Source organism: Penaeus monodon, chromosome 26, assembly GCF_015228065.2.
Source record: "Penaeus monodon isolate SGIC_2016 chromosome 26, NSTDA_Pmon_1, whole genome shotgun sequence".
Lineage (NCBI taxonomy): Eukaryota > Metazoa > Arthropoda > Malacostraca > Decapoda > Penaeidae > Penaeus > Penaeus monodon.
The window spans coordinates 21978431-21990987 of NC_051411.1; the positions used below are offsets into that span (position 1 = coordinate 21978431).

The window sequence follows — 12557 nt, forward strand, 5'->3', positions numbered from 1 at the left end:
AGTCAAGAATTAAGGTTTGGTGTATCTGTATTCTAGGGTCTTGGAAAAACCATTCAGGTACGTGTACAGAAATATTGAGCAACCCCCTCCCTTAGTCACCTTTTTTTTTCTCCTGTGTGTTTTTATGTTTGTGATTATACTTGGGTATAATGCTCATTTATTAGTAGATGGATTTGTGTGGTTGTTGTCATTAACCCAATGCCAACGGGGAAAATGAATAAAAGATGGAGAAAATGCTGTGCTCATTTTTTATATTTTTGTGAAATGTCTCTGCCCATAGATGGCTCTGCTAGGCTTAGCCACAAAGGAGTCAATTAGTAGATCTTGTGACCTTACCTGATTTCACTTTTCCTTGTATTGGTGGGAAAAATGCATTGTTTACTAGTGCTATGAATATCAATGTTGTTATTTTTATTGTAAACATTAGAACTAATATAATGTTATAACATTAGTAACAACAAAGTAAGAAAAGGATGAACGGGCAAGACAGGCAGTACTTGTAACTGGCTCATTGGTGACTTAGTACAAGTGTAGCCATCTATGTGTAGCAAGTAAACTCACAGTGGGCATGGCATGTACGTATATGCCATGCCTGTCGGCAAAGGGTTAAAAGGACTTGGTTTCAATGATAAAATGAGAGGAAACATCCTTGAGGTCTTTATTGATTGTAACTGTCTAGATGATCTTGGATTTTTATATCACTTTTTCAACTTTTAGCTGTTTCTCTGTATTAGCACTCATCTTATGTTTTCAGGTTGTATCATTCTCTGACATCTTTTTGAGACATACGGGCTCTAAGTCAGTTTTGATCATTGTACCAATCAACACCATACAAAATTGGGTGGCAGAATACAACAATTGGCTTCCAGAAGAGGGTTCCATACCACCTGTTACTCCAGAAGGTCTAGAAGTACGGGCAAGACAATTCAGGGTGTTTGTTCTAAATGACATGTATAAGAACCTTAATCAAAGAGCAAGGGTGATAAATGAATGGCACGAGCAAGGAGGAGTTCTTCTAATGGGTTATGAACTGTACCGCCAATTGTCTCTGAAGAAACCCAAAAAGCCCAAAAAGAAAAAGAAAGATGCTGATAACAAGGAAGTGGTAGATATTGAAGAAGAGGACAAGAATAAGGAACTTCTTGATGGTAAGGTTTACAGAAAATCTTGTAAAATATAGCTATGATATGAAATGTTATTTGCTTGATTGTGCAAGTTATATGGTCTTGATTAATGTTTCTCTTCACTGCTATAAATGTTCCATTTTTAAGTCACAATTCTGACGTGAGATACCTTGACCATTTTTTCTATAAGGGAAACAGTTTTCAGTAATGAGATTCTTGTTTTATTCCATTTACAGAAATCCAGAAGGCTCTTGTGAAGCCTGGGCCAGACCTTGTGATTTGTGATGAGGGTCACCGCATCAAGAATGCTCATGCAAACATTTCACAAGCTCTCAAAAACATAAGAACCAAAAGAAGAGTAGTCCTGACAGGATATCCTCTGCAAAATAACTTAATGGAGTATTGGTGTATGGTAGACTTTGTTCGACCTAATTATTTAGGTAAGTGGAGAGAGAGACAGAGACAGAGACAGAGACAGACAGAGAGAGAAAGAGAGAGGAAGAGAGAAGAAAAGAGAGAGGAGAAGGAGGAGAGAGAGAGAGAGGAGAGAAGAGAGGAGAGGAGAGAGGAGAGAGAGGAGGAAGGAGAGAGAGAAGATGGAGAGGAGAGGAGGAGAGGAGAGAGAGAGAGAGTGAGTGAGAGGAGAGAGAGAGAGAGAGAGAGAGGGAGAGAGAGAGAGAGAGAGAGTGAGTGAGAGGAGGAGAGAGAGAGAGAGAGAGTGTGAGTGGTGAGAAAGAGAGTGAGAGGGGAGAGAGAGAGAGTGAATGAAAGGGGAGAGAGATAGGGAGAGGGAGTGGGAGTGAGAGGAGAGAGAGAGAGTGTGTGAGTGAGAGGAGAGAGAGAGTGTGTGTGTGTGAGTGAGAGAGAGAGAGAGAGAGAGGAAGAGAGAGAGGAGAGAGAGGAAAAAGGGAGAGAGAGAGAGAAGAGAAGAGGAGGAGAGAGAGAGAGAGAAGGTGAGAGAGGAGAGAGAGAGAGAAGGGAGAGAGAGAGGAAGAGAGAGAGAGAGGAGAAAAAGGAGAGAGAGAGAGAAGAGAGAGAGGAGGAGGAGAGAGAGAAGGGAGAGAGGAGAGAGAGAAGGAGAAGGGAGGAGAGAGAGAGAGAGAGAGGAAGGGTGGAGAGAGAGAGAGAGAGAGAGGAGAGAGAGAGGAGAGAAGAGGAGAGAGAGAGGAGAGAGAGAGGGGGAAGAGAATAGAGAGGGAGAGGAGAGAAAAGAGAGAAGTAGGAGAGGAGAGAGAGAGAAGGAGGAGGAGAGAGAGAGTGAGGGAGAGAGAGGGGAGCGAGAGAGAGAGAGAGAGAAGGAGAGAGAAGAGAGAGAGAGAAAATAGGGAGAGAGGGGAGAGGGGAGAAGGAAAGAGAGAGAGAGAGGAAAAGGAGGGGAAAGAGAGAGAGAGAAGAGAAAGGGGGAGAGAGAGAGGGAGAGAGAGAGAGAAGAAGAGAGAAAGAGGGAAGAGGAAGGAGAGAGAAGGGAGAGAGAGAGAGAAAGGGGGAAGAGAGAGAGGAGAGAAAGAGAAAGAAGAGAGAGAGAGGAGAAAAGAGAGAGAAAGGAAAGAGAGAGAGAGGAGGAGATAGAGAGAAGAGAGAAAAAGAAAAGAAAGGAGGAGAGAGAGAGAGAAGGAGAGAAGGAGGAGAGAAAGAAAGGGAGAAAAAGAGAGAGAGGAGAGAGGAGATAGGAAAAAGGAGAGAGAAGGAGGAGGAGAGAAAGAAAAGAAAGAGAGGAGAGAGAGAGAAAGAGAGAGAGAGAGAAGAAAAAAGAGAGAGAGGAGAGAGAGAGAGAAGAGAGAAGAGAGAGAGAGAGAGAGAGAGAGAAAAAAGAGAGATAGAGAGAGAAAAGAGAGAGAGAGAGAGAGAGAGAGAGAGAGAGGAGTTGAGAGGGGAGAGAAGATACTATTTTTCTGTCCACTGTGATTTTAGTCCAATAATTTGGCTTACTCAGGGATGGCTCTACAAGAGCTTAGTCACTAAGGAGTCAATTGCTATTTCTATGTGTTGTCACCCATTTACCCTTTTCCTTTTTCACAAAGATTTTTTTGTTTTTATTTCTTTTTGCTATTAGATTTGATGATAACATTTAATGATCCCGATATCAGTAATAATGCTAATAGTTTTATGAGTAACTATATTATAATAAATAAGATTTTCTTGTTAGGTCATACAGGCTAACTAATTGACTCCTTGGTTATTAACCACTTGGGGAGCCATAAACAGAACTCAGACAATGGAACTGTAGTGCAATTTACCAGCAACAGTGGGTTAATATTACCTTAGAGCTGTGATGTGATTTTTTTTTCTTCCTTTTCTTTATTTCTTTTCCCTTCTCATGTGCTAATTATTGATATTCTCTTTAGGTACCAAAACAGAATTCTCCAATATGTTTGAAAGACCTATCCAGAATGGTCAGTGTGTTGACTCTACACCACGAGATATAAAACTGATGAGATACAGATCCCATGTACTACATTCCTTGTTAGAAGGATTTGTACAAAGGTGAGTGTACTTTCAAGATTTTTGAAGCACTACAAATATTTTTTTTCTAAAAGTGAATGAAGTTTGATACTATATGAATAATATAGATCCTTTCTTTGTTCACACTAGTTTTTTAGAGAAGGTTTAAAGATTTGAAAATCAGCTTCAGTTCCATCTCTTTAAGATGATTTTCTCTTCATTCTCATATGTGTTTGTGTTTCATAGTAAATTATAATTGAATTCTATTTCACAGCAGTTAAATGTAGCTGTCAAATTTACAAATAAACATGGTTGAAAAGCTATATTCAGGTGGAGTAAATAAGGAAAGACTTACAATGTTTTTCTCCCCCTCCCTCCAGACGTGGACACACTGTCCTTGCAAATACATTGCCCAAGAAAGAGGAACATGTACTACTGTGTAGAATGACGGAAATCCAGCGTAAGCTCTACTCAACATTTATGGCAGAGTTATCTGCATCAAAAGCAATGGCTAACCCCCTGAAAGCCTTTGCAATATGTTGTAAAGTAAGTTTTGTCTTCCATGTTTAAGGTTGACAATATTGTGTGCAAATCCATTTGATTTTCACATTTATATAAATATATTGACACTGCTTTTTCTTTTTTTTAATATTCCAGATTTGGAATCATCCAGATGTATTGTATAATTTTGTTCAGAAGAAGATTAATGAAGATTTTGACCTAGACTTAGATGAAGTTGAGGGAAAATCAAAGTCTCGACGCACATCTTCCATTAATACTCCTAATACGTCTTTGCTAAACGTACCATCTCATCCAATTCCAAGTTGGGCTGCACAAAGTGGGCAGATGGGGCGTGGAAACGTAATGCCACAACATCATCCAACTTCTGTATTAGGAATGGGTCCCCAACCAGGTATGAATCAACAGCCAGGGATGGGACCACAGATGGGAATGGGTCAGCATGGTCCAATGGGTCTGCAACAAGGTGGAATGGGCTTTCAAGATCCGATGGGTCCTCCAGGAATGATGCATCATCAGATGAGTCAGCTCAGAGATAGCCAAGGTGCACTTGGTAATTATGGTATGGGTAACCACAATATACATCAGGGATATGGCATGCAAATGCCATATCCTTGGTACAACCAGGGCTATGGTGCTAATGATCCAAATAGAGGGCATTATCCTCCTTATAACAATCCTTATGCTCCACAGTATCCTCAGCACAACACACCAGTTAGTCAGTCAGTACCTGGATATCCTGGTTCTCTCAACATGCACAATTCATCAATGGGCATGTCACTTAACAATACTGGACAACCCATGGGTCATCCAAACCCCCCAGGACAGTCAATGGGCATTTCTAATAATTCTGGACAGCCATTAAATCTTCAGAATTCAACAGGACAGTCCATGGGTATCCCAAACCCTTCTGGACAGTCCATGGGATTACCAAATCATTCAGGACAGTCCATGGGACTCTCAAACCATTCAGGACAGTCTATAGGATCCCATAATCCTGCTGAACAGTCTATGGGAATGCCTAATTCTTCTGTGCAGTCTTTGGGTCTACCCAATCAACCAGGACAGTCAATGGGAACAGAACAGCCTATGGGACTTAATGCAACAGGACAATCAATGGGAACCTCAAATCAACCTGGACAGTCCATGGGAGTTTCCAATTCCTCAGGCCAAGCTATGGTAGCTCCAAATCCTTCAGGACAACCAATGGGGGCTCCAAATAATTCAGGCCAGTCTATGGGAGCTCCCAACCCAAACAGACAGTCATTGGGTGTACCAAATCCTCCAGTACAGCCTTCCAGTCAACCTGGTAATGGTCAGCTTGGTCAATCCACTCCTTATCCCAATGGACCAAGCAGTCAGTCTTTGGCAAATGAAACTAGCCCAGCCACTCCTGCCACTCCTGCTACTCCAGCAACTCCAGCAACACCTGCCCCAGCCACTCCAACACCAAGCTCTGAGGAAAAACCAAAACCTGAATCTGAAGAAGCTGATCAAGTGCTTATCAAAAAAGAAGAAATCAAAGAAGAAGAAGAAGAAAATACTGAAGAGAAAAAAGAGGAGAAAAAGGAAGAAACTAAAAAAGAAGAAATGACACTTGACTGGGCTGAAGGCCTTTTTAAGGATTATAGTCCTGGGTTGTTAACAACATCAGCAAAATTCCAAGTATTCTTCCAGATTTTGGAAGCATGTACCAGAATAGGAGACCGTCTCCTTGTGTTTTCCCAGTCTTTGTTTACACTCTCTCTCCTGGAAGAATTCCTACAAAGATCCTATATTCCAGGAACTTATGAGGGATGGCTCAGAAACAGATCCTATTTTAGATTAGATGGCAGTACATCAGCCCAGGATAGAGAAAAGTTGATTAATGAATTTAACATGAACCCTAATGTTAGGCTGTTCCTTGTGTCAACAAGAGCTGGTAGTCTAGGCATTAATTTAGTAGGCGCAAACAGGGTTGTAGTTTTTGATGCTTCATTTAACCCTTGCCATGACACTCAAGCCGTGTGTCGAGTCTACAGATACGGCCAAAAGAAGGAGTGCCATATTTATCGCCTGGTCACTGATAACTCACTTGAGAAACGTATTTATGACAGACAAGTGAATAAACAAGGCATAGCTGATCGTATTGTAGATGAAATGAATCCAGATGCCCATTTGTCATCTAAAGAGATTAGCAACCTTCTTGTTGAAAATGAAAGTGACCCAGACCCTGAGGATTTTAGTGACAAAACTGAGAAGTACAAAGATGGAATTTTGCAGGAGATAATACTCAAGCATGGAGAACTCTTAACCAAATGCCCATTTAAACACGAAAGCTTGCTGGTTGATCGGAAAGATAAAAAATTGTCCCGAGCAGAAAAGCGTTTAGCAAAGAGGTCATATGAATTGGAAAAACAGGCAAATATCAGTTACAGTCGACCATCATATGCTGCATTCTATCCCAAGAATCAGCAAGGACAACAAGTAATCATGGGAACCAAAATTGGGTAAGACTTCATTTTTTATGTTTTGTTAAATACGTTTCAGAAAAAAAAGACATTAGGAAAGTAATGAAAAAAAAAAAAAAAAAAAAATTACACATTTAACTTCTAGTTCTCTAGCCCACTAATCACCAGATCTCCTGGCACTATACAGAACCATTTTCTATGCTTCATTCACAATCAGCCACTCGAGTAAAAAATTAGGAGCATGCAAAACATATACCTGGTCTGTATGCTCTTTGATGCAGCACATATGAGAGTTTAGGAAGTGAAATTAAAAGAAGGATTTAACATTACTTATTAGTGGCTATTATTCTTCAGTGACAGCAGTTAATATCAAACAAATTCACAGCTATTTGAGGTGCAAAACTTCAAATAGACTTGACTGTGCATGACATCAATGGGGCATCATCCATCATGAGTGGGCTAGATTAATGATAAGAATTCTATAAGCATTAGTGAGGATAATGTATATGATTTACATCATTTTCCAGAGGTGTGGTATATGCCAAACCAGTTGGCACTGTTAGACCATTGCAAGCTGAAATGGGTCAGCGTTTAGAAGGTGGAAACTTGATTCATCGGCCAAATATTCTGTCTCGTGGAGGACAGCCAAACTTCCCAGTTGAAGCTTTAGCTAAGCAGGGAGTATCCGTACAGCAGATTACTGTGCCGAAAGGTAAGATAGTTTATATACAAGTGGATAAAGTGAAAATGTCTTTCTTCTTCTTCTTTTGTGTGTGTGTGTGTGTGTGTGTGTGTGTGTGCGCACGTGTGCATGCATGCGTGCGTGCGTGTGTGTGCGCGCACGTGTATGTCCAGTGACAAGACTCTATGCCTCTACTTTTCTCTGTTATGTTATCTTTTTGTGTGTAAGCATTTTTATTCTGTATTTGTCATTTGATTTGCTTAACCATATAGTAAGAGATTGTTATCCCTGCACAGACTCCTTATGATCTCTCTAGGTAGTTCATAACTCAGGGCAATAATAATACAAATAATATTTTTTTCTCTTTTTTTTTGTAATATGAAATTTTCTGTAATTGTAATTTAATTGTTTTTAATAGTTCTTAAGTCTAATTATTTATATATACAGTGTTTGTGTGTACTTGCTTGCATTTATGTTTGTGCTTGTCAAGGGAAGGGATGGAAGGAGGGAGGGGTAGTAAGCTGTTGTCAGGCGGATACCTGTAAATAAAGCATGTGAAGGTTGTGTATGACCAGCACCACCTCTGACTTTAAATTTTGTACAATAGAAAATTTATTGATAGCAATTTCTTCTAACTCTACATGCTTAAATAATTCTACTTCTCCAAAAATTCAGAATTTCTTTTCATTAAGGTAGCTATATTAGTTGTTGGTTTACAGAGACACCACTTATGAGTTGGATTGTTTAGTTGGATAAGTAGTGCCAGCAGTTGCCCGCAGTTTTCATAGCTTGTCAAACAAATGTAAGGCTGAATGTGTGGTCATTGTGTACAGATTTTCATGTCTCTTTTGAAAGTAAACCAGAGAGATACTGAGTGAATGAGTGCTAGCACATGTGTGATGTGATATGATATTGATGTACTCTTGATATAGGCATGTAATATCTTATGATGATAATGTACTTTAATTAATTAGCAGGCACTTCAGGTTATTACAAGTCAGGAATTTTTTCTTTCTTTTCTGTTTCTCCTCAATTGTAACTCATTAACCAATTCAGAGCAGCTGATGTCAAATCACGTCATGATGAAAATTTCACTAATGCCGGCTAATGTCCAGTTATCCCAGAAGCCCAGGTCCAGGCTTGTGGGATGAGCCCATCCATTAACCCATTCGCCCCGGAATTTTTCGCTCGTCGCTCAGCGCCGCTCACGATAATAGTTGCCAGCCGCGTGGGCCGCCGCAACGGGATTTTTTCTGGAGCGGCGCGGCGGCGCAAAGACCATCATATAATTTTTGCAGGAATCTATCCATAGATTTATTATGAAAGTTTCGTTTTATATAAGGGCAATGTGTAGAAACTGTACTTTTCTCATAGTTTTTTCTAGGCATCTATTCGCCTTTGTATTGAGGCGATATACTGAATCGCTTCCAAGTTCTCTACACTATCTGATGACATCAACACTTTGATGCTAAAAGTTAGTGTTGTTTTTGCACGAGATGTAAAAGTATGGACTTAGCCGTTTTTTTGTGTTTTTTTTTTTCAAACTTTCAAATGAAGCAGAGCAGCAAGCCAAATATCATTTTGATACTCAGAAGTAGTGCATTGTCCATATAAGAGATCACACCATGTTTTTTATCATTTCATTCAACAGAAAAGGAAGAAAAGCAGAAGTGAATGTAGCTTCACTTTGATGTTCAAAAATAGCTTTGTATTGATATGTGATGTCACACTGTGTAAGTTTAGTTTTTTTTTCTTTAGTACAAGACTTGTAAGAGAGAATATACCTTCATACCTTCCATGGCTGCGTTCGTTCTGCTGGAATGAGCCTTTGACTGACCTTTTATTCACATGACTAACCAATCAGATCACGCCATGTGACCTGATGCACCAATCAAAGCAATTACTAGTTTCCAGCCAGTCAGGTCAAGGTACATCATAATCATGCAATCTAGTGTGAACAAATCACATGATTACAAGTCATAAATAATTACGACAATTACATATGTCATAAATTACATACGTCACATATTTATCAACCAGTCAAATAAGACTAGTAACAGAGCCAAGTATTAGGTTGAAAAAAATAATAAACTGTCAGTCTATGGTCAGTCATCAAGGCAAAAATACGTGCCAAACGTTACGGGCCCATAGATGCCATGGCAAGATTACATGCCAAACGTGTTGGCGTCCATTGAGAGCATGGCAAGAATAGATGCCAAACGGGGCGAATGGGTTAAACTATCAAAGGCCCAAGCACTGAGAGGTGCACACATACACCATGCCATACTTTTAATCAAAATTTTATACATTGTACAAGTAATAATAATTCAATGTAATTCATTTACCTTTCTCTCTTTATTTATTTTATAACTTTCCTTGCAGCATGTAATCCTTATAGTAAAATTTTGTAGTCCTTTTTATCAACAGTATGCAGATAGGAAATTAATTATCATTGTTAGTATCAATCCTGTTGTATTTATTATGTTCATAATATTTACAGATGTGAGCATTCCAACCAATTCTGGTGATGGGAAGCCAATTCTTCTCAAGTCTGGCCAGTCAGTGATGGTCATCAAAACTCAAAAAGGCATCTACCTGCGTCTCTCTGATGGCAAAATTGTTGCCATCCGTGTTCCTCCAGGAAATGGTGAGAGTGCGAGAGTTTGTCTGCCTGGACCCTTGACTGGTTTGCTAAGCACAGCATCTACTAATGGCAAAGATCAATCCAGCACATGTAATAGCACAGAAAAATGATTTGGAAGAAGATGAGTTGGAGCAGCATCTTACAAGCAGGTATTAATCATGTGCCCATTGTTATTACAGTGTCGTTCTTTAACTGCTCCCATTTGACTGCATTTGCATTAAAGTTGAAAAGCAAAAATATCCACCTCAGGAAAGTCTTCATTGATAACACTTTGTAATGTTACATAATGATGATGAGAGCAGGATAAGGGTGACACGTTTCTTAGCTTATTTGGAAAATGAACAAGGAGATTTTATATCCATATGGGTTTATACCAATGAGTTATTAGGAATATATAACTAATGTATTGGGTAAGATTATGCTTAAAATATGAAAACATTGAATGATTTATGTGAGACCTTAAAGGAGGAAAACCTATTCTTCATCATTAACTAACAAGGCTACTAAGGTCTTGTTAAGGTTTGCATGTTCTTATGAAGCAAATTCACTGATCCTTTGATATGAAAATATTCTTTTCAGTGATTTTTGAGGGAAACTGTTTTCTGTACTATACCATATTTATTTGATGATTAGTAGAATATCAAACATCACTGTAAGGCAAACATGCAGTTTGTCAAACCATTTTGAGTGTAGACTTTAAGCTCTGGCCAAGCTTAAAGTTATTGACTAAATGGTTTGACATTATCACCTATACTATGCTAGGAAAATATTTGTGGAAGAATGTGCTTTCCAGAAATATAACACCTTTCATAGTATCAGAGTGAAAGTAAAATCAAAAATAAAATAGCAATTAAAGTTTTCCTGTTCCTTTAGGATTATCTTTTTAATTGACTCTTCGAATTACACACATATTTATTTATATATTTCATTGAGGTATGTTTGTGTTTTTAGTGAATTGGTTTGTTTATTCCGCAGGGCTGTTAGGTTGAGAAATGAAACCTTTTTTATGTCATTGTTACAAGGCAGAAACAATTAAGTAATTTTTTTTTATAGTAATGAGTAACATATGTGGAACACGGTATACAATACTTTATTAAAATGGATACTTAAACTCTAAAAACATGTGCTATTATTCTAACTTTTTAAAAATGTACTCAGTCCTGTTCCCTAAGATCATGGGAGGCCTCTCAAAAAGTAGCAGGATTTTTCCTGTGACACACATTTTGAATGAGACCTGTAGTGTCCACTAATACTTCTGGAATTGTTTGGCAAATCTCCCTCTGCCATACCTACAGTATCAACCTCCACACCCTTACTCTTCCCTACTTAGCTTTCCTGCTTCCATCTTCTATCTTCTAACATAGTATAAGTAATAATTCTGCATATGTCATACAGCCAAACACTCAATCTTTTCATCCTGCTGACATTACCATTATGCATTATCTGCCAGTATAATGCTGTCCTTTTACTATTTATAAACAAAATGATTGTATACATTTTTACTATTTATAAACGTAAATGATTGTATACATTTCCTAATACAAATTTGACTAGTATATAAAAAAGTTTTGTCCATATATATAGGCAATCTATCCCCATTTTAATTTAAATGTTTGGAGTATATGTGATAACCTTTTCAGTTTTCCATTCTACTGACACATAGGGTGGGGGGCACAACTTAGGGTTTAAACTGCCTGTTTGATCTGATTTGTCTCAAGTCATTTGGCAGTGCACCTGCTGATCTCACTATTTTAAATTCACTGCAACTGTATATCTGTTTATGTCTGTTTGTGTTTAAAGATTGCAGTGTCTCTAAAGCTTGACTTTTTTTTTTTTTATTAGACTGCTCTCTCTCTCACTCACACACACACACACACACACACACACACACACACCACACACACACACCCACACACACACACACACACACACACACACACACACACACACATACATATATAAAAGGCTTTGGATGCCTCTGGACAATGGTGACAGTGACAGTGGTTATGACGGCTTGACTCTTTGTTAACCCGTTATTCCTGGGCATAAGAATTCACTGAATCCGGCCAGCCAGCCCCCAGGGCGTAGACTGGACCAACCTTATCACCTCGATCGCTGGGCACGAACTGAGAGGTCAGACAACGTCAGATAAAACCGTCATCTACGCCCTCGTTGAATTAATGCTTTTTAACTTGATGCAGAGCCATGTGGCAACTAGCCACATGGTCTGTTGTCTACTGGCTTACACAAATTGTGCTTATATACACACCATAATATAAAATAATATATATAGATTAGATAAATTATATAATATATTATATAATATATATAAATTTTACATAACATACATATATATATACAAATATATACATATTTAAGACAATACATATACATAATATCATACATACACATATATACACATATACACACAATAATATAATATATAATATATATATAGTAATAATATATATAGATTATATATAAATATATTAAATATATCAATATAAAAAAAAAAAAACCACACACACACACAACACAAACACACACACACCACCACACACAACACATAACACCCACCACAAACACACAATACAACCCAAAAAACAGCACACAACCACACACACACACACACACAAAATAAACACACACAAAAAACCATATACACACACAAAAAACACACACACAAAAACACACAA

At 38.4% G+C, this 12557-nt stretch overlaps 1 protein-coding gene across 1 annotated transcript in view; it reads left to right on the forward strand.

The window, feature by feature from the left end:
• Positions 1–12557, forward strand: part of LOC119589992 — a gene marked incomplete in the record, with an annotated part of 63207 nt that overhangs the window by 2431 nt on the left and 48219 nt on the right. Inside the window, 8 exon segments of the mRNA XM_037938693.1 lie at positions 37–57; positions 755–1148; positions 1361–1564; positions 3470–3608; positions 3947–4112; positions 4224–6574; positions 7063–7247; positions 9718–9864. Coding sequence (XP_037794621.1) covers positions 37–57; positions 755–1148; positions 1361–1564; positions 3470–3608; positions 3947–4112; positions 4224–6574; positions 7063–7247; positions 9718–9864 — 3607 coding nt within the window.